This window comes from Tachyglossus aculeatus, chromosome 12 (genome assembly GCF_015852505.1).
Source record: "Tachyglossus aculeatus isolate mTacAcu1 chromosome 12, mTacAcu1.pri, whole genome shotgun sequence".
NCBI classification, from domain to species: Eukaryota; Metazoa; Chordata; class Mammalia; order Monotremata; family Tachyglossidae; genus Tachyglossus; species Tachyglossus aculeatus.
Genome location: NC_052077.1, coordinates 38,498,901 through 38,520,640, shown reverse-complemented (window position 1 = coordinate 38,520,640; position 21,740 = coordinate 38,498,901). Strand labels below are relative to the sequence as shown.

General features: G+C 47.9%; 1 protein-coding gene across 2 annotated transcripts in view; it reads right to left on the bottom strand.

The window, feature by feature from the left end:
• The window catches only part of WDR17 (WD repeat domain 17), a 113,381-nt gene that overhangs the window by 5,315 nt on the left and 86,326 nt on the right, over positions 1–21,740 (bottom strand). For both annotated transcript variants that reach the window (XM_038755275.1, XM_038755274.1), the window contains exons 20-26: positions 21,330–21,421; positions 19,062–19,161; positions 15,968–16,107; positions 8,470–8,581; positions 5,213–5,354; positions 3,689–3,791; positions 1,644–1,745 (exon numbers count right to left, since the gene is read on the bottom strand). In XM_038755275.1, the coding sequence (XP_038611203.1) occupies positions 1,644–1,745; positions 3,689–3,791; positions 5,213–5,354; positions 8,470–8,581; positions 15,968–16,107; positions 19,062–19,161; positions 21,330–21,421 (791 nt within the window). The remainder of the gene's footprint in view (positions 1–1,643; positions 1,746–3,688; positions 3,792–5,212; positions 5,355–8,469; positions 8,582–15,967; positions 16,108–19,061; positions 19,162–21,329; positions 21,422–21,740) is intronic.

Below are 21,740 nucleotides of genomic sequence, written 5' to 3'. Positions count from 1 at the left end.
TCCCTGACACAGTTGAAATGGCACCTCTGAGGTGTCTTCAGTTGGCTCTTTTCAGCGTTCCCGGCATGGAGATGTATTGGAGAGGGTTTGGGAAACCAAACAGAGCTGGGGAGGAGGGAAACTGTGGCTTGCCGGTCTGATAATAATAATAATGACGATAATAATAATAATCATAATAATAATAATGATATTAGTTAAGCGCTTACTATGTGCGAAGCACTGTTCTAAGAGCTGGGGAGGATACGTTGTGATTAGATTGCCCCACGTGGGGCTCCCAGTCTTCATCCCCATTTTAGAGATAAGGCAACTGAGGCCCAGAGAAGTGAAGTGATTTGCCCAAAGTCACACAGCTGACAAGCGGTGGAGCCGGAATTAGAACCCATGACCTCTGTCTCCCAAGCCCGGGCTCTTTCCACAGAGCCACGCTGCTTCTAAATCCGGCTGGGGCTAAAGGGGTTGAAGTGCCTGACTCTTGCCTCTCCATCGGTTGGTTCCCCGTTGGGACAGCAGACGGGGTGTCCCGTCTTAGAGAAACAGCGTGGCTCAGGGGAAAGAGCCCGGGCTTTGGAGTCAGAGGTCATGGGTTCAAATCCAGGCTCCGCCAATTGTCAGCTGTGTGACTTGGGGCAAGTCACTTCACTTCTCTGTGTCTCAGTTACCTCATCTGTAAAATGGGGAGGAAGACTGTGAGCCCCCGTGGGACAACCTGATCACCTTGTATCCTCCCCAGCGCTTAGAACAGTCCTTTGCACATAGTAAGTGCTTAATAAATGCCATTATTATTATTATAATCTCTCAGCATGGCTCAGTGGAAAAGAGCACAGGCTCTGGAGTCAGAGGTTATGGGTTCAAATCCCAGCTCCTCCAATTGTCAGCTGTGTGACTTTGGGCAAGTCACTTCACTTCTCTGTGCCTCAGTTACCTCATCTGTAAAATAGGGATTCAGACTGTGAGTCCTCCGTGGGACAACCTGATCCCCTTGTATCCTACCCAGCACTTAGAATAGTGCTTTGCGCATAGTAAGCACTTAATAAATGCCATCATTATTATTATTAGCCCCAAGAATCAAAGGGGACAGGAACCGACGGAGCCCCCTTTTTCCTCTCCTCGCCCCCATTCCCCCCACCCTACCTCCTTCCCCTCCCCACAGCACTTGTATATATTTCTACAGATTTATTACTCTATTTATGTTACTTGTACCTATTTACTATTCTATTGATTTTGTTAATGAGGTGCGTATAGCTATAATTCTATTTGTTCTGACGATTTTGACACCTGTCCACGTGTTTCGCTTTGTCGTCTGTCTCGCCCTTCTAGACCGCGAGGAACCACGTCTACATGTTGCCGACGTAGTTCCCAAGAGCTTAGTCCAGTGCTCTGCGCACAATAAGCGCTCAATAAATACGACTGAATGAAAGAATGAATGAGAGAGATAAGTACAGTGCTCTGTGCACAATAAGCGCTCAATAAATACGATTGAATGAAAGAATGAATGAGAGAGATAAGTACAGTGCTCTGTGCACAATAAGCGCTCAATAAATACGACTGAATGAAAGAATGAATGAGAGAGATAAGTACAGTGCTCTGCACACAGTAAGCGCTCAATAAATACGACTGATGATGGTAAGGGAGAGGGTCTTTACCTGGTGTACTCGAAGAGGGCCGGCACGATGGGCTGGTATCGTCTCCCGATGGCCAGGAGGGCCCCGATGTATCCGCACAAGACCAGCAGTTCGTTTCGCGCTCTGCGACGGAGCACACCACCCGCGTTGGGCTGGGGTCTTCAGACCACCCGGGGCCTCCCCACCCTCGTCCTCACCGCCGCGTTCAGTGCGGCCATACCCGGGGCCGACAGCTGCGACTAACTGCCCTCGTGGGGTGGAAGATTGAGGCTTCCAGCTAGAAGGTGTCGGTGATATCGCTCTGTCGTCCACCCCTACGCGCTTAGTACAGTGCTCAGAAGCAGCGTGGCTCAGTGGGAAAGCGCCCAGGCTAGGGAGTCTGGGGTCACGGGCTCTACGGGGGAGCATGGGCTGAATGGTTTTTGTCGCAAAATGATCAGGGCAGCGGAGGGAAGCGGGGTCTGGAGTGGGGAAAGACAGGAGGTAGGGAGGTCAGCAAGGAGGCTGACACAAAAAGATGGGATAGGATAAGAGGTTGGATTAATGTGGTAGCAGTTTAGATGGAGAGGAAAGGGCAGATTTTAGCAAGGTTGTGAAGATTGAACGACAGGATTTGGTGACAGATTGAATATATGGGATGAATGAGAGAGCTGTCGAGATTCAAAGCCCTACTGAAAGCTCACCTCCTCCAGGAGGCCTTCCCAAACTTAGCCCCCTTTTTCCTCTCCTCCTCCCCATCCCCCCCCGCCCTACCTCCTTCCCTTCCCCACTGCACCTGTATATATGTTTGTGCGGATTTATTACTCTATTTTACTTGTACATATTTACTATTCTATTTGTTAATGTTGTGCATCTAGCTTTACTTCTGTTTATTCTAATGACTTGACACCTGTCCACATGTTTTGTTTTGTTGTCTGTCTCCCCCTTCTAGCCTGTGAGCCCGTTGTTGGGTAGGGACCGTCTCTATCTGTTGCCAACTTGAACTTCCCAAGCGCTTAGTACAGTGCTCTGCACACAGTAAGTGCTCGATAAATACGATTGAATGGATGAATGAATGAATAATCCCAGCTTCACCGCTTGTCAGCTGGGTGACTTTGGGCAAGTCACTTCACTTCTCTGAGCCTCGGTTCCCTCATCTGTAAAACGGGGATTAAGACTGTGAGCCCCATGTGGGACAACCTGATCACCTTGTATCCCCCCCAGCGCTTAGAACAGGGCTTCGCGTGTAGTAGGCGCTTAACAAATGCCATCGTTATGTTGATAAGAGCTCAGTAAATACGATCGACTGGCTGAAGGAATTCTCCTCCTCTGCTCCGCCGCTCTTTGCTCCGCCTTGAGTGTTTCTTGCTTCCTGGTTAAGCGCTTACTATGTGTCGGACACTGTTCAAAGCACTGGGGTAGGTATAGGTTAATTAAGTCGGACACAGTCCCTGTCCTGCATGAGGCTCACATTCTGAAGTAGGAGGGGGAACAGGGATTGAATCCCCATTTGACAGCTGAGGAAACTGAGGCCCAGGGGAGTTAAGTGACTTACCCAAGGTCACCCATTGTACTTATTTATTTTATTTGTACTTATTTATTTTATTTGTACTTATTTATTTTATTTGTACATATTTATTCTATTTATTTTATTTTGTTAACATGTTTCGTTTTGTTCTCTGTCTCCCCCTTCTAGACTGTGAGCCCACTGTCGGGTAGGGACCGTCTCTATATGTTGCCAACTTGTACTTCCCAAGCGCTTAGTACAGTGCTCTGCACACAGTAAGTGCTCAATAAATACGATTGAATGGATGAATGAATGAAATGGCAGAGCAAACGGCAGAGCCGGGATTAGAACCCATTCATTCCTTCGATTGTATTTATTGAGCGCTTACTTTGTGCAGAGCACTGTACTAAGTGCTTGGGAAGTACAATTCGGCACAAACAGAGACAATCCCTGCCCACCCCGGGCTCATACTCCTGTCCTCTGATTCCCAGGGCTGTGCTCTTTCCATTAGGCCACGCTGCTCCTCATCAACAGCCATCTCTAAACTTCCTCAAGGACTCGGAAAGAAGCAACTACTTACTCGCTCCACTTGTGCAGGATCAATATTTCGGTGCGGATGTAGCTTAGGAGATCCAGGACCGGGCAGACGGTATCCAAAGTCCAGTCTGACCTACCCATTTGCTCTGGTCCACAAGAAGACAGAGAGAAAAGCTACCGTAAATAAATTCCTTTTCACAACTTACGAGATTCCGAAAAAAAAATGGAAAGACTGATTTGATCTTCAGAGTCATGTGGGTCCCACCTGGGCCACATCCTCCCGCCCTCTTCCCGGCAGATGCCATTTTCCCTCCTGGCTGAATCCTGGCTTTCATTCATTCATTCAATCGTATTTATTGAGTGCTTACTGTGTGCAAAGCACTGTACTAAACACTTGGTAAGTACAATTCGGAAGCAGATAGGGACAATCCCTACCCAACCACGGGCTCACGGTCTAGAAGGGGGAGATGGACAACAAAACAAGCCAGGTCGACAGGCATCAAAATAGATAAGTAGAATTATAGCTATATACTCATCATTAATAAAATAAATAGAATAATAAATCTGTACAAATATACACAAGTGCTGTGGGGCGGGGAAGGGGGTAGAGCAGAGGGAGGGAGTTGGGGCGATGGGGAGGGGAGGAGGAGCAGAGGAAAAGGGGGGCTCAGTGTGGGAAGGCCTCCTGGAGGAGGTGAGCTCTCAGTAGGGCTTTGAAGGGAGGAAGAGAGCTAGTTTGGCGGATGGGCAGAGGGAGGGCATTCCAGGCCCGGGGGAGGACGTGGGCTGGAGGTCGACGGTGGGACAGGTGAGAACGAGGTACGGGGAGGAGATTAGCGGCGGAGGAGCAGAGGGTGCGGGCTGGGCTGGAGAAGGAACGAAGTGTTGTGGGCAAGCCTGAGTCCGCACTTAGTACAGCGCTTTGCACACAGCAAGCTCTCAATAAATACGATTGAATGAATGAATGAATTTCCAACCAGGGCTGTCGTTTCGATAGGCAGCTGCAATAAAGTGGCAATGAAGCAGTGTGGCCTATCGGTTAGAGCCCAGGCCTGGGGGTCGGGACCTGGTTTCTAATCCCGGCTCCGCCACTTGTCTGCTGTGTGACCTTGGGCAAGTCACTTCACTTCTCTGGGCCTCGGTTACCTCTCGTGTCAAATGGGAATCCCCAGGCGGGACCCGAACTGCGCCCAAACTGATTAGATTGTATCTTCCCCAGCGCTTAGTATGGTGCCTGGAACATAGTAAGCACTTAAATACCATTTTAAAAAAAGTCCAAAGTCTCTGGCACTGGGCTGGATGGTCTGCAAAGGCATGGATTGCATTAAATACGATTGAATGAATCTGTTGCTTCTTCCGTATGTTGTTAAGCATCCAGCAAGTGCTCAAAAAGACAGTGAGCCCCATCTGGGATGGGGACTGTGTCCAACCCGACTATCTTGTATCTACCCCAGTGCTTAGTACAGTGCCTGGCACATAGAAAGCGCTTAACAAATACCATGAAAACAAACCAACAGAAAATCCAGATTTCGTTGCAACCCTCACCATCCCCATTGGGAGATTTTACCTTTAACAAACTGGATACCAATAGGCAGGGCTTTCTCAGGTTCTTGACTCAGCAGGTAATATTTTACGGTGTCCAATATATTGCCGTCGGCCTGGGCTGCTTCTGCTAACTGGGCGCACTCTTCTAATGTGGGGAGGTTACACTGCGGAATCATCCATTAGGGAGAAAATGAGAAAATGCGCATCACTGTGGATTCAGTGAGAAAGTAACAAAATTAATACTCTCCGCCCTAAAATACCATTGGTTGTCCTTTGAAAATGGAGACGCCTAAGTCAGTAGCGGCAGTTTATATAGGATCATTTCAATGTGATACATTTATCTGTCTTTCATTTTCAAATATGATTCTACTGATGATGGTGAAATAATGTTCCCTTGAATCCCTAGAGCGGTTTTAGTTTTCCCAATACACTCTGGCAACAATTAGCTCATTTTTAGCCTCATTCACTCATTCGTTCATTCAATCTAAATTACCGAGTGTTTACTGTTGGCAAAGCACCGTCTTAGCGCTTGGGAGAGTACAATATCACAACAAAATGGACACATTCGCTGCCCACAATGATAACCTCTCTGTGAGATAGGGAGGGGCAGGTAATATTGTCCACATTTTACAGATCAATCAATCAATCAATCGTATTTATTGAACGCTTACTGTGTGCAGAGCACTGTACTAAGTGCTTGGGAAGTACAAGTTGGCAACATATAGACACGGTCCCTACCCAACAGTGGGCTCACAGTCTAGAAGGGGAAGACAGAGAACAAAACAAAACATATCAACAAAATAAAATAAATAGAATAGGTATGTACAAGTAAAATAAATAGAGTAATAAATACGTACAAACTATATATATAGTTTATCATCATCATCATCAATCGTATTTATTGAGTGCTTACTATGTGCAGAGCACTGTACTAAGCACTTGGGAAGTACAAATTGGCAACATATAGAGACAGTCCCTACCCAACAGTGGGCTCACAGTCTAAAACGGGGAGACAGAGAACAAAACCAAACATACTAACCAAATAAAATAAATAGAATAGATATGTACAAGTAAAATAAATAAATAGATAAATAGAGTAATAAATATGTACAAACATATATACATATATACAGGTATATAGTTTATATGTATAAACTAGTATAAACTAGTATATATATATAGTTTCTTACATATATATATATGTAAGAAAACTGAGGCCCAGAGGTCACCCAGAAAACTAGGGGCAGACCTGGAACCCAGGTCTATTTTAATGCAGGCAAAATCCAATATACTCCCCTAAAACCTATCAATCAATCAATCTATCAGTGGCATTTATTGAGCACTTACCATGCGCAGAGCACTGTATGAAGTGTTTGGGAGAGTACAATAAGACAGAATTAGTAGACCTGTTCCCTGCCCCTAATGAGCTTTCCAGTCTACATGTATGCACTGCTCACAGGGCCTGGCTTTTCTCCCAAATCTGCCTTACAACCATGGCCCGCCATCTCCTCATTCATTCCTTCAACTGTACTTATTGTTATTATTATTATTTTATGGTATTTGTTAAGCGCTTACTATGTGTCAAGCACTGTTCTAAGCTCTGGGTTACATACAAGGTCATTTCTAGACTGTCTTTATCTGTCGCTGAACTGTACTTTCCAAGCGCTTAGTACAGTGCTCTGCACACAGTAAGTGCTCAATATATACGATTGAACGAATTAATCAGGTCATCCCACGTGGGGCTCACAGTCTTAATCCTCACTTTATTGAGCCCTTACTGTGTGCAGAGCGCTGTACTAAGCGCTTGGGAGAGTACAATATAACAACAGAACAGACACATTCCCTGCTCACAACAAGCTTACAGTCTAGACGGGGAGACAGCCATTAATAGAAATAAAATGACAGATCTGGACATAACAGTTGTGGGTCTGGGGGGTGGAGGGGGACAAATAAAGGGAACAAGTCAGGGCAAAGCAGAAGGGAGTGGGAGAAGAGGAAAGGAGAGCTTGTAATAATAATAATAATAATGGCATTTATTAAGCGCTTACTATGTGCAAAGCACTGTTCTAAGCGCTGGGGAGGTTACAAAGTGATCAGGTTGTCCCACAGGGTGCTCACAGTCTTCATCCCCATTTTTTTTACAGATGAGGTAACTGAGGCCCAGAGAAGTAAAGTGACTTGCCCAAAGTCACACAGCTGACAATTGGCGGAGCTGGGATTCATTCATTCATTCATTCAATCGTATTTATTGAGTGCTTACTGTGTGCAGAGCACTGTTCTAAGCGCTTGGGAAGTACAAGTTGGCAACATATAGGGATTTGAACCCATGACCTCTGACTCCAAAGGTGCTATATGTTGCCAACTTGTACTTCCCAAGCGCTTAGTACAGTGCTCTGCACACAGTAAGCACTCAATAAATACGATTGATTGATATACCTCCAATGTGGCTTTCCTCTAGACTGTAAGCTCATTGTGGGCAGGGAGTGTGTCCGTTCTATTGTTCTAGTGTACTCTCCCAAGCTCTCATTCTAGGGCTTTGCACGCAGAAAGCGCTCAAGAAATATGATTAATTGACTGACTGTCCCTCTCGGGATGGCACCTGGAGAGTTTTCCGTCCTCTACCTGTCTCTGCTGCGGGAGGGAGAGTCAAGCAGAGGCCTACCCATTCCCTTCCTAGCTTGGGCAGTGGTGGGCAAGCGGGAGGTCATCTTCTAATCAATCAATCAATCAATCAATTGTATTTATTGAGCGCTTACTGTGTGCAGAGCACTATACTAAGCACTTGGGAAGTCCAAGTTGGCAACATATAGAGACAGTCTAGAAGGGGGAGACAGAGAACAAAACCAAACATACTAACAAAATAAAATAAATAGAATTTATAGAATTTTCTAGACAGTGAGCCTGTTGTTGGGTAGGGACCGTCTCTCTATGTTGCCAACTTCGACTTCCCAAGCGCTTAGTACAGTGCTCTGCCCACAGTAAGCGCTCAATAAATACAATTGAATGAATGCTACAAGTCAAAACTCCCCCGTGCTGGGCAGCAACGGCCTGGGAGGGAGTGGAGGGCGGAAACTCAAGTTGACTGCGTGGAAGAAGGCAATGGTATCCCAATTCTGGATTTTGACCGAGGAAACTCTCTGGATCCGCTACCAGAACGAAGGCAGATGGGGAGGTGGGGCCCGCTGGGAGAGATGCGTCCGCGGAGCCGCTCCGGGTCGGAGATGACTCCACGGCGTAAGACGAGACAGGGCCTGACTGGCTGACGGTCCCTCTCCTTACCTTTCGTCGCAGGGCGTTGATCTCCTGGGTGCAGCCGGGGTAGAAGGCACAGAGCTTTACCAGCTGTAGGTGGTTATCGGCCATCATGAGGAGAAGATCCGCAGCAAGGTCCCTGAGCAGACAGACCACAGGAGGTCGGAAGGTCGGAAGGCCCAGGGGGAAGGAAGACCCTAAGGTGATGGTGATCCTTTTGACATCCCTCCCCATCCCCCTGCCCTATCTCCTTCCCCTCCCCACAACACCTGTATATATGTTTGTACAGATTTATTACTCTATTTTACTTGGACGTTTTTACTATTCTATTTATTTTGTTAATGGTGAGCCCACTGTTGGGTAGGGACTGTCTCTATATGTTGCCAATTTGTACTTCCATCTTCCCATCTCCCCCTCGTCCCCCTCTCCATCCCCCCATCTTACCTCCTTCCCTTCCCCACAGCACCTGTATATATGTATATATGGTTGTACATATTTATTACTCTATTTATTTATTTATTTTACTTGAACATTTCTATCCTATTTATTTTATTTTGTTGGTATGTTTGGTTCTGTTCTCTGTCTCCCCCTTTTAGACTGTGAGCCCACTGTTGGGTAGGGACTGTCTCTATGTGCTGCCAATTTGTACTTCCCAAGCGCTTAGTACAGTGCTCTGCACATAGTAAGCGCTCAATAAATGTGACTGATTGATTGATTGATTCCCAAGCGCTTAGTACAGTGCTCTGCACATAGTAAGCGCTCAATAAATACGATTGATGATGATCTAGCTTTACTTCTATTTATTCTGACCTGACACCTGTCCACATGTTTTGTTTTGTCGTCTGTCTCCCCCTTCTAGACTGTGAGCCCGTTGTTGGGTAGGGACCGTCTCTAGATGTTGCCAACTTGTACTTCCCAAGCGCTTAGTACAGTGCTCTGCCCACAATAAGCGCTCAATTAATATGATTGAATGAATGAATGAATTCTTCGGAGCGGCAGGCACAGAACTGTCCAAGCCAAGTGGCTACACCACGGGACTGGGAGGTCAGGAGGCCTGGGTTCAACTCCCAGCTCCACTACTTGCCTGCTGTGTGACCTTGGGAAAGTTACTTCACTCTTTGGGGGGCCTCAGTTTCCTTGAGAAGCAGCATGGCTCAGTGGACAGAGCATGGCCTTTGGAGTCAGGGGTCTTGGGTTTGAATCCCGGCTCTGCCCCCATGTCTGCTGGGTGACCTTGGGCAAATCACTTCACTTCTCAGAGCCTCAGTTACCTCATCTGTAAAATGGGGATGAAGACTGTGAGCCCCCCGTGGGACAACCTTATCTCCTTGTAATTTTCCCAGCTCTTAGAACAGCGCTTCCCCGGGCCTGGAATGCCCCCAATCCCTCTGCCCATCCGCCAAGCTAGCTCTCTTCCTCCCTTCAAGGCCCTGCTGAGAGCTCACCTCCTCCAGGAGGCCTTCCCAGACTGAGCCCCTTCTTTCCTCTCCCCCTCGTCCCCCTCTCCATCCCCCCGTCTTACCTCCTTCCCTTCCCCACAGCACCTGTATATATGTATATATGGTTGTACATATTTATTACTCTATTTATTTATTTATTTATTTTACTTGTACATTTCTATCCTACTTATTTTATTTTGTTGGTATGTTTGGTTCTGTTCTCTGTCTCCCCCTTTTAGACTGTGAGCCCACTGTTGGGTAGGGACTGTCTCTATGTGATGCCAATTTGTACTTCCCAAGCGCTTAGTACAGTGCTCTGCACATAGTAAGCGCTCAATAAATACGATTGATTGATTGATTGATTGCTTTGCACATAGTAAGCGCCTAAGAAATGCTATTATTATTATTATCTATAGAGGGGGAATTAAATACCCATTCTCCCTTAGACTCCAAGCCACTTGAAGGGGAGAGACTGTGGATGATCTGTGTGTCAGCAAAAATACCAGTATTATTATCATTATTATTATTATTATTATTATTATTATTAATTATGATGGGTCTCATCTCTAGAGGAAGGGGCTACTCAGTGAACAAACTCTCTTAACGGCAGTAGCCTCTGCTTCACTGCCACTCCAACACTTTGGCCGTCACATGGAATATTCTCGAAGCCAGAGGGACTTGGGCCCTGGCCAGCTGACTTCTGTTCTCCAAGATAAAACCTGACCATATTCTGTTAATAATAATAATAATAATAATAATAATAATAATAATAATAATAATAATGATAGAATTTATTAAGCACTTACTAAGCACAAAGCACTGTTCTAAGCCGCTGGGGAGGTTACAAGGTGATCAGATTGTCCCACGAGGGGGCTCACAGTCTTCATCCCCATTTTACAGATGAGGTAACTGAGGCACAGAGACGTTGTGACTTGCCCAAAGTCACACAGCTGACAGTTGGTGGAGCCGGGACTTGAACCCATGACCTCTGACTCCAAAGCCCGGGCTCTTTCCACTGAGCCACGCTGCTTCTCACTAAGCCATCCTGCTTCTCAGAGGAATCCGGCTGTACTCAGGGGCCTGACCAGAGCCGTGCGTTAGAAAGAAATAATTAGGAAGGGCGAGGAGACAACTCTTCAAATCATCATCATCATCATCATCAATCGTATTTATTGAGCGCTTACTGTGTGCAGAGCACTGTACTAAGCGCTTGGGAAGTACAAGTTGGCAACATATAGAGAACAGTCCCAAACCAACAGCTTTCCGCTCCCCGGAGCAGGGTGTGCTCCCGGGCAGATCTACGGTGTTCCTGCCGCTCTTGACTTCTCCGACTCGCTGCTGACCTAAACGTGGGATGGCGTTCTGGGAAAATCAGGAGTGCTCTTTGACTCGTGCAGAACCGCCTACGCGACAACGCGCCATTTCAACTCTACAAAAACTACAAGATACCTGTATCCAACAGAAGGAAAGCTAAGGAGGAGATAGGAAAACCATCATGAAGACAAAGAGCTAGTTAATTTTCTTCATCGTTGCCATCGCTTTCATCCTCATCACCATCACTGTGATTCTCACCACCGTGATGACCGCTATAATAATAATAACGATGGCATTTATTAAGCACTTACTATGTGCAAAGGACTGTTCTAAGCGCTGGAGAGGCTACAAGGTGATGAGGCTGTCCCACGAGGGGTTCACAGTCTTCATATCCATTTTACAGGTGAGGTAACTGAGGCCCAGAGAAGTGAAGTGACTTGCCCAAAGTCACACAGCTGACAAGTGGTGGAGCCGGGATTTGAACCCACGACCTTGGACTCCAAAGCCCGGGCTCTTTCCACTGAGCCACGCTGCTTCTCTAATGCTATTATCATTGTCCTCCTCCCCATCGCTAAGCTCCTCACAGTCCTCATCACCAACACGGCCCTCGCCACCAGTTTGACCCTTATGGTCCATCATCCCCATCATCTCCACCAGTATCACCGCTGGTCACCCCCAGCACGATTATGATCTCATCAGCATGGCCTAGTGACAAGAGCCCGGGCTAGGGCGTCAGAGGTCATGGGTTCTAATCTCGCCTCTGCCACTTGTCTGCTGTGCCACCTCGGGCAAGTCACTTCACTTCTCTGGGCCTCAGTTCCCTCATCTGGAAAACGGGGATTGAGACTGTGAGCCCCAAGTGGGACAACCTGATGAGCCTGTATCTGCCCCAGTCCTTAGAACAGTGCTTGGCACATAGTAAGTGCTTAACAAATACCATCACCATTATAATTCCAGACTTCTAGACTGTGAGCCCGTTGTTGGGTAGGGACCATCTCTATCTGTTGCCAACTTGTACTTCCCAAACAGTTAGTACAGTGCTCTGCACACAGTAACCGCTCAATAAATAAGATTGAATGAATGAATGAATCCCCATCATCTCTGCCATTAACATCATTAATCATTGAGAAGTAGCGTGGCTCAGCAGAAAGAGCCCGGGCTTGGGAGTCAGAGGTCATGGGTTCAAATCCCGGCTCTGCCACTTGTCAGCTGGGTGAGTTTGGGCAAGTCACTTCACTTCTCTGGGCCTCAGCTGCCTCATCTGTCAAATGGGGATTAAGACTGAGCCCCATGTGGGACAACTTGATTACCTTGGATCTCCCCCAGCGCTTAGAACAGTGCTTGGCACAGAGTAAGAGCTTAACAAATACCACAATTATTATTATTAATATCACCAGGAACACCATCATCCCCACTATCACCAGACTCTCACAGCGTGGCACAGTGGAAAGGGCCCGGGCTTTGGAGTCAGAGGTCATGGGTTCAAATCCCGCTCCACCAACTGTCAGCTGTGTGACTTCGGGCAAGTCACTTCACTTCTCTGTGCCTCAGTGACCCCAAATGGGGATTAAAACTGTGAGCCCCACGTGGGACAACCTGATCCCCTTGTAACCTCCCCAGCGCTTAGAACAGTGTCAGCTGGGTGACTCGGGGCAAGTCACTTCACTTCTCTGGGCCTCAGTTCCCTCATCTGTAAAATGGGGATGAAGACTGAGAGCCCCTCGTGGGACAACCTGATTACCTTGTATCTACCCCAGCGCTTAGAACAGGGCTTCACACATAGTAGGCGCTTAACAAATACCAACATTATTACTATTATTATTTGCACATAGTAGGCGCTTAACAAACATACCATCATTATGAATTATTATTATTATCACGATCCTCATCGCCGCTCTCATCACTCGCGCCACGGCCGTCGTTGTGGAGCATGACTATGTGAGGGGAGGGGGGTTTTCTTTGGATCCATTAGCAGGAAACCATCATCCAACGTGCCTGGCCCATCTGGCCTGGAGACCTTTCCCCAGGACACTGAGGTTCCTTCTCAGGAGTAGTGGCGGAGCTCGGAGAGTACAGAGTCCCACGGGTGGGATGGGTGGGGTGTGGATAGGACAGGATACCCCTCCCAGGCTGACGGGACAGGGAGAGGCCGGCACGGGAAAGGCCTGCTCCTCCTCAGACCATACCAGCTGGACTCCTGGGAATAGGCTGGTCGCCTGCCTTCCCTGTCTGGGGAAGCCCACTGTTCTCGCAGACTTGGTGTGCTGTCGCGGGGGCCCCCAGATTCGCTCCTACTAGTTTAGCCTCTGGGCCTCGGTGGAGTCGGAGCCCCAGGTCTCCTCTCAATCCGAGAAGGCCCCGGTGAAACCATGGCATCATCATCATCATCAATCGTATTTATTGAGCGCTTACTATGTGCAGAGCCCTGTACTAAGTGCTTGGGAAGTACAAATTGGCAACATATAGAGACAGTCCCTACCCAACAGTGGGTTCACAGTCTAAAAGGGGGAGACAGAGAACAAAACCAAACATACTAACAAAATAAAATGAATAGGATAGATATGTACAAGTAAAATAAATAAATAAATAGAGTAATAAATATGTACAAACATATATCCATATATACAGGTGCTGTGGGGAAGGGAAGGAGGTAAGATGGGGGGGATGGAGAGGGGGACGAGGGGGAGAGGAAGGAAGGGGCTCAGTCTGGGAAGGCCTCCTGGAGGAGGTGAGCTCTCAGCAGGGCCTTGAAGGGAGGAAGAGAGCTAGCTTGGTGGATGGGCAGAGGGATTGGGGGTATTCCAGGCCCGGGGGATGCGTGGGCCGGGGGTCGATGGCGGGACAGGCGAGAACGAGGTACGGTGCAACCGTGCCAGGAACCTTTCCCCAGAAAATGGGCACCTGCCAGGGATTTCTATTTATATAACAATAATAATAATGGCATTTATTAAGCGCTTACTACGTGCAAAGCACTGTTGATGATGATGGTATTTATTAAGCACTTACTATGTGCAAAGCACTGTTCTAAGCACTGGGGAGGTTACAAGGTGATCAGGGTGTCCCACATGGGGCTCACAGTCTTCATCCCCATTTTCCAGATGAGGGAACTGAGGCCCAGAGAAGCGAAGTGACTTGCCCCAAGTCACACAGCTGACAAGCGGCGGAGGTGGGATTTGAACCCATGACCTCTGACTCCAAAGCCCGGGCTCTTTCCTCTGAGCCACGCTGCTTGACTCGGTTCCAACCACTTTCCATCTCTCCCCTCACTTTCTAGGAAGCTTCAAAATCCCCCACCCTACTAGCGGGCAGCCTGAGGAAAGAGGGATTTGGGCAGCTGAGCGAGGGACTACGGCTGCCAGATCAGACCTTGCTGCTCCGGCCAGCAACCGATGGCCCTGCGCGTGACACGATGGTCAGGCTTCTCTTGGGAATGGGCCGGTCGGCTTCCCGTCACCTCTTGACCGCTCAACTCTCCCTGACTAGCAGCCTTCTCTCCCAACTCTAACGGAAGGTCCTGATTTTCTTTCTCTTCATTACCTCTCGATGGCTTTATTGAGCGGCGAGAAGCAGGGTGACCTAGGGGCAGGAAAACGGGCTTGGGAGCCAGGAGTCTTGGGATCTAATTCCAGCTCCATCTCTTGCTTGCTTGCCTCCTACCTCACCTCGCTTCTCTCCTTCTCCAGCCCGGCCCGCATCCTCTGCTCCTCTGCCGCTAATCTCCTCACTGTGCGCCATTCTCGCCTGTCCCACCGTCAACCCCCGGCCCGCATCCTTCCCCTGGCCTGGAATTCCCTCCCTCCACCCATCCGCCAAGCTAGCTCTCTTCCTCCCTTCAAAGCCCTACTAAGAGCTCACCTCCTCCAGGAGGCCTTCCCAGACTGAGCCCCCTTTTTCCTCTCCTCCTCCCCATCCCCCCGGCCCTACCTCCTTCCCCTCCCCACAGCACCTGTATATATGTTTGTACAGATTTATTACTCTATTTATTTTACTTGTACATATTCACTATTCCATTTATTTTGTTAATGATGTGCATTTGGCTATAATTCTATTTGTTCTAATGATTTTAACACCTGTCTGCAGGTTTTGTTTTGTCCTCCATCTCCCCCTTCTAGACTGCGAGTCCGTGGTTGGGTAGGGACCGTCTCTCTATGTTGCCGACTTGTTCTTCCCAAGCGCTTAGTACAGTGCTCTGCACACAGTAAGCGCTCAATAAATACGAGTGAATGAATGAATGAATGATTGACCTTATGCAAGTCATTTTACTCCTGCAAACCTCAGATTTCTCACCGGTAAAATGGGGGACTCTCTTTCCCTTAGACTGTGAGCTCTGTGTGGAATGGGGGACTGTGTCTAATCGGATCAGAATTTTGCCAGAGCTTAGCAAAGTGCTTCACCACACAGTAAGCGCTTCACAAACATTAGGATTATTATTGATATTAATGAGAATGTAGAGTCATTCGTGAACTCTTCAGAGAAGCAGCATGGCGTGGGGGATGGAGATCGGGCCCAGGAGTCAGAAGGTCCTGGGTTCCAATTCCAGCTCCACCACTCGTCTGCTGGGTGGCCTTGGGTGAGTCGCTTCACTTCTCTGGGCCTCAGTTACCTCATCTGGAAACTGGGGATTGAGACTGTGAGCCCCGTAGGGGACAGGGACTGTGTCCAACCGGACCTGCTTGTATCCACCCCAGCGTTTCGTAGAGTGTCTGGCACATAATAAGCACTTAACGGAGACCAAAATAACTACTATTATTGTTAGAGTTAGAAATGCGTACCAGGTCGGGGCCATCATACATTTCCTGGCCAACAGTTCCAGAGCGTATCGGGTGGGCCGGGCAGCGCTCTCGCCCAAGACGGTGCCCACGCAGACGGCTAGCTCCAGCTCGTTTCCACGGATCAGGGTGGCCATGGCGAGCTGGCCGAGGAGAAAAATCGAGACGTAAGTACCCCCTAACGCGTTGAGGGAATCTCCGATGAACTCGCTATTCCCGGGAACCCGGTTTCCCAAAGACTGGCAAGGGATCTCAACTTTCCAACAGCCCATCCCATTTATGGAGCACTGACCGTGTTCAGAGCACTACACTAACCGTTTGGGACAGTCCAACAGAACCGAGTTGGTAGACAAGTTCCCTGCCCACAACGAGCTTAGAGACTAGAGCGGGAGACAGACTCATCGTGGGAAGGGAATGTGTCTGTTTCTTGTTATATTCTACTTTCCCAAATGCTTAGTACTTAGTAGTCTTCACACTTTAGGCGCTCAATAAATACAACTGACTGACTAAATGAATGAATGAACATTAAGAAGAATGAATAATTAGTGGGGCTAAGGGAAGGGTGAAGCAGAAGGGAGTCGGAGACAAGGAAATGAAGGCCTAGTCGGGGAAAGCCTACGTTTTAAGCGGTGCTTCTCGGTAGCTCCCTCTGAGATCCGCAAGGAGGGGAACTGAGGGAGGTAAAGTTGGCCCCCCAATCAATCAATCAATCGTATTTATTGAGCGCTTACTGTGTGCAGAGCACTGTACTAAGCGCTTGGGAAGTACAGGTTGGCAACGTATAGAGACAGTCCCTACCCAACAGTGGGCTCACAGTCTAAAAGGGGGATGACAAAGATGGGGCCAGGGGCAGTGAGGTGTTGAATGCCAAATTTGGCTGGTTTCTTCCCCTAAGAGCATGAGGCCCAGCAAACAGAGCCCACGACAGGAGCCACTGAGTTCTCTCCGTGGCTCTGCCACTTACCCGTCGCGTGACCTTGGGAAGTCGCTTCACTGCTGCCTGTTTCCTCGTCTATAAGCGGGGATAAAATCCCTCCTGTCCCTTCCTCGGACTGTGAGCCCCACGTGGGATAGGTACAATGTCCCCCTCTCCATCCCCCACCCCATCTTACCTCCTTCCCTTCCCCACAACACCTGTATATATGTATATATGTTTGTACATATTTATTACTCTATTTATTTATTTATTTATTTTACTTGTACATATCTATTCTATTTATTTTATTTTGTTAGTATGTTTGGTTTTGTTCTCTGTCTCCCCATTTAGACTGTGAGCCCACTGTTGGGTAGGGACTGTCTCTATATATTGCCAATTTGTACTTCCCAAGCGCCTAGTACAGTGCTCTGCACATAGTAAGCGCTCAATAAATATGATTGATGATGATGATAATGAATGTCCCATCTGATTATCTTGTGTCGACCCCAGGGTTGTTAGTCATTTAATAATATCTTCCCAGAGTAAGCACTTAATAAAAAATGTGATTATTGTCCACCTAATTCGGGCTTCGGTCTTCCTGTGTTAGATCAACCAAAAGCATAACACTCCATCTTTATCAGAGTGCAGTGACTGCCAACAGCAGCATTTTCACTCTATTACTAAACCCACTATGATGGATGAGAGATTTCACCTCTGTCTAAGGAAAGATAATGAGCAATTCATTCATTCATTCAATCGTATTTACTGAGCACTTACTATGCGCAGAGCACTGCACTAAGCGCTTGGGAAGTACAAGTTGGTAACAATCATGATTCAATGCCAAGAATAGTATTCCTTTTTAAATCTTCTTTCTCTCATGTTAATGAATCAAATGAGAAGAGCATCTCTAAATGCTACTAATCAAAAATATACAAGGAAAAACCTGACCCCGTATATCCAAAAGCCTTGGTCAGTGATGGATTTCTAATAATAATAGTAATGATAATTGTGGTATTTGTTAAGTGCTTACTACGTGCCAGGGACTGTACTAAGTTCTGGGTGGATACAAGCAAATCAGGCTGGATGCAGGCCCTGTCCCACGAGGCTTTCATAGTCTCAATCCCCATTTTACCGATGAGGTAACTGAGGCCCAGAGAAGTGAAGTGACTTGTCCAAGATCATACAGCAGACAAGTGGTGAGTCAATCAAACAACGTGATTTATTGAGCGCTTAATCTATCTGATCCAATAAAGTCCCAGAGCTGCTAGTGCTGATGCCATTCCTCAATCATATATTGGGCGCTTATTCCACGCAGAGCACTGTATTAAACGTTTGGGAGAGTACCATAGAGTTAGTAATGTTCGCCCCTCCCAGCTCCCAACACTTATGTGCACATCTTTCATTTTATTCATTTGTATCGATGGCTGTCTCCCCTCCTCTAGACTGTAAGCTCCTTTTGGGCCGGGAATGTCACTGTTTATTGTTGTTTATTGTTGTACTTTCCCCCTTCTAGACTGTGAGCCTGTTGTTGGGTAGGGACCGTCTCTATATGTTGCCGACTTGTACTTCCCAAGCGCTTAGTACAGTGCTCTGCACACAGTAAGCGCTCAATAAATACGATTGAATGAATGAATGAATACAGTGCTCCGCACACAGTAAGGGCTCAATAAATACGACTGAATGAATGGATGATAATGATGGCATCGGTTAAGCGCTTACTATGTGCCAGGCACTGTTCTAAGTGCCGCAGTAGATGACAAGCTGCTAATCAAGTTGGGCACTGTCCCTGTCCCACGTGGGGCTCACAGTCGTAGTCCCCATTTCACAGACGAGGCCCACCCAGAGAAGTGAAGTGACTTGACCAAGGACACACAGCAGACAGGGGAAGGAGCCGGGAGAGAACCCAGATCTTTCCGACTCCCAGGACTGGACTCTAGCCACCAGGCCACACTGCTTTTCCCACGATCCCCCAGACCGAGCGCCCCGGGTGGGATGGGGACCGTGTCCGATCTGATGCTCTCGGTGCCAGCCCGGCGGTTCATTCATTCAATCGCATTTATTGAGCGCTTACTGTGTGCAGAGCACTGTATTAAGCGCTTGGGAAGTACACGTTGGCAACATAGTGGCACGGCGCTGGGCCAATACCGCCGTGACAAGGAAGGAGACAGAGGGAACGGTTACCTGGACGTTGTCCACGGCTAAGTGGCAGCAGGCTGCCAAGATGGCTCGGCCGTCCTGGAAGTACCACTCAGCCAGCTCCGTGCTCACCTTGTGCAGCAGCCTAGAGTCGAGAGAATAATAATAATAGTAATAATAATAAGAATAATAATAATAATAATGGCGGCATTTATTAAGCACTTACTATGTGCAAATCAATCAATCATAATAATAATAATAATAATAGCATTTATTAACCGCTTACTATGTGCAAATCAATCAATCAATCAATTGTATTTATTGAGCGCTTACTGTGTGCAGAGCACTGTACTAAGTGCTGGGGAAGTACAGGTTGGCAACATATAGAGACGGTCCCTACCCAACAGCGGGCTTACAGTCTAGAAACACTGTTCTCAGCCCTGGGGAGGTTACAAGGTGATCAGGTTGTCCCACGGGGGGCTCACAGTCTTCATCCCCATTTTACAGATGAGGGAACTGAGGCACAGAGAAGTTAAGTGACTTGCCCAAAGTCACACAGCTGACAACTGGCAGAGAGAACCAACATGGCGATGAAGGCTGGGGGAACCGGAACAGCGCCGTGGCCTTCCTCCCCTGCCCTCCCCAGGCTGGGCTTCCCCGGTCGGGACCTCACGGGGAGGCTGTGAGTTGACCCCCCCTTTTTGGGAGATTTCCTCCCTAGTAAAGGATGGTAGCATCTTTTCCCCCACTGGAGACAAGGCCCGTGGACAATCTCTGCCATTTTTTCTCTCTTTGGCCCTGAGGGCTTGGCTGCTATTTATTCATTCGTTCGTTCGTTCAATGGTAAATCAATATGGAGTGCTTGCTGTATACGATTGAAGGAATAATCTCTAGACCTCTCCGTATCTAGATCGGCAGCGATCTAGAAACACTCAGATCGATACATCTAGATCGATAGGGATGCAGAGTTACTTAGATGCATATATCTAGATCTACATAATAATGATAATAATAGTGGCGGTATTTGTTTAGCGCTTACTATGTGCCGAGACGATTCTGAGCACTGGGGTCGATAGAAGCTAATCAGGTTGGACCCAATCCGTGTCCCACCCGGGGCTCACAGTCTTAATCCCCATTTTCCAGATGAGGTTAATGAAGCACAGAGAAGCAAAGCAACTGGCCCAAGGTCACACAGCAGACAAGTGGCAGAGCTGGGTTTAGAATCCAGGTCCTTCTGACTCCCAAGCCTGTGCTCTATCTACTAAGCAATAATAATAACAATAATAATAATAATAATAATAATAATAATAATAATGGCATTTATGAAGCGCTTACTATGTGCAGAGCACTGTTCTAAGCGCTGAGGAGGTTACAAGGTGATCAGGTTGTCCCACGTGGGGCTTGCAGTCTTAATCCCCATTTTACAGCTGAGGTAACTGAGGCACAGAGAAGTTAAGTAACTTGCCTAAAGTCACACAGCTGACAATTGGAGGAAGCGGGATTTGAACCCATGACCTCTGACTCCAAAGCCCGGGCTCTTTCCACTGAGCCACGCTGCTTCTTTATGGCATCTGCCTATCCAGTGCTCAATAATGCTTGACACACAAACACTGAACAAATCCTGGTATTCAGCCCACTGTTGGGTAGGGACCGTCTCTATATGTTGCCAACTTGTACTGGGGAGGTTCCAAGGTGATCAGGTTGTCCCATGGGGGGCTCACAGTCTTCATCCCCATTTTACAGATGAGAGAACTGAGGCCCGGAGAAGTGAAGTGACTCGCCCAAAGTCACACAGCTGCACACAGTAAGCGCTCAATAAATACGACTGATTGATTGATTGGATCTCAATAGTAAATGGGCATCTTCAGACCACCTAGAATTTGTGTTTCCACTGAGCATTTGGGGCAGAAACCTGACGAGAGACTTTGAGAATATTCCTCCTACAACGCACATCTGTCAGGAGAGAACCCAGTGCGATGGCGAAAGGAGCAGTGGACTGCGCCATGTAGGATGGCCACTGATTGTTCTTTCTCCTCAACGCGATGTTCGTGAGGAACGCAAATCCCACCCCATTCCAGGAGCAATGATTCCACGTGGGCATTACAAGAGTTGGCGTCTCTCCTCCTCCTGCTCCGGTGGTTTTCCCCTTCCCCGGGCACCCGAACGACCTCCACTCCCCCAAATCACGAGTCCCGACAAGCCCAGGATGGGGAAGGGGGTCTCTCCTGCTCGATGAATCCCAGCCCCACGCATGCATTCACCCATCCACCGACCCACCCACTCCCACTCACTCTCCCACTCACTCTCACTCACTCAGTGTAATGATCCCCGGTGCTCCCGGCGGAATTGGAAGAGCCGTTCGGGGCCGGCACGTGCAGAGCCTGCATATTTCCCTCACACGCCGCCTGGAAAGAAAGGGGTCACCGAGTCAACGGAAAAGCCATCAGTTGGAGAAGGAGGCGTGGAATAAAGTGGCCCCTGCCTAACACCTTCACACTCTCCCCCCCTCCACCCCGCCTATCCCACCCTCTGCTTCAAACCGAATAAAAATAATAATAATAATAATAATAAGGATGGCATTTATTAAGCGCTTACTATCTGCAAAGCACTGTTCTAAACTCTGGGGAGGTTCCAAGGTGATCAGGTGGTTCCACCGGGGGCTCACAGTCTTCATCCCCATTCTACAGATGAGGGAACTGAGGCCCGGAGAAGTGAAGTCACTTG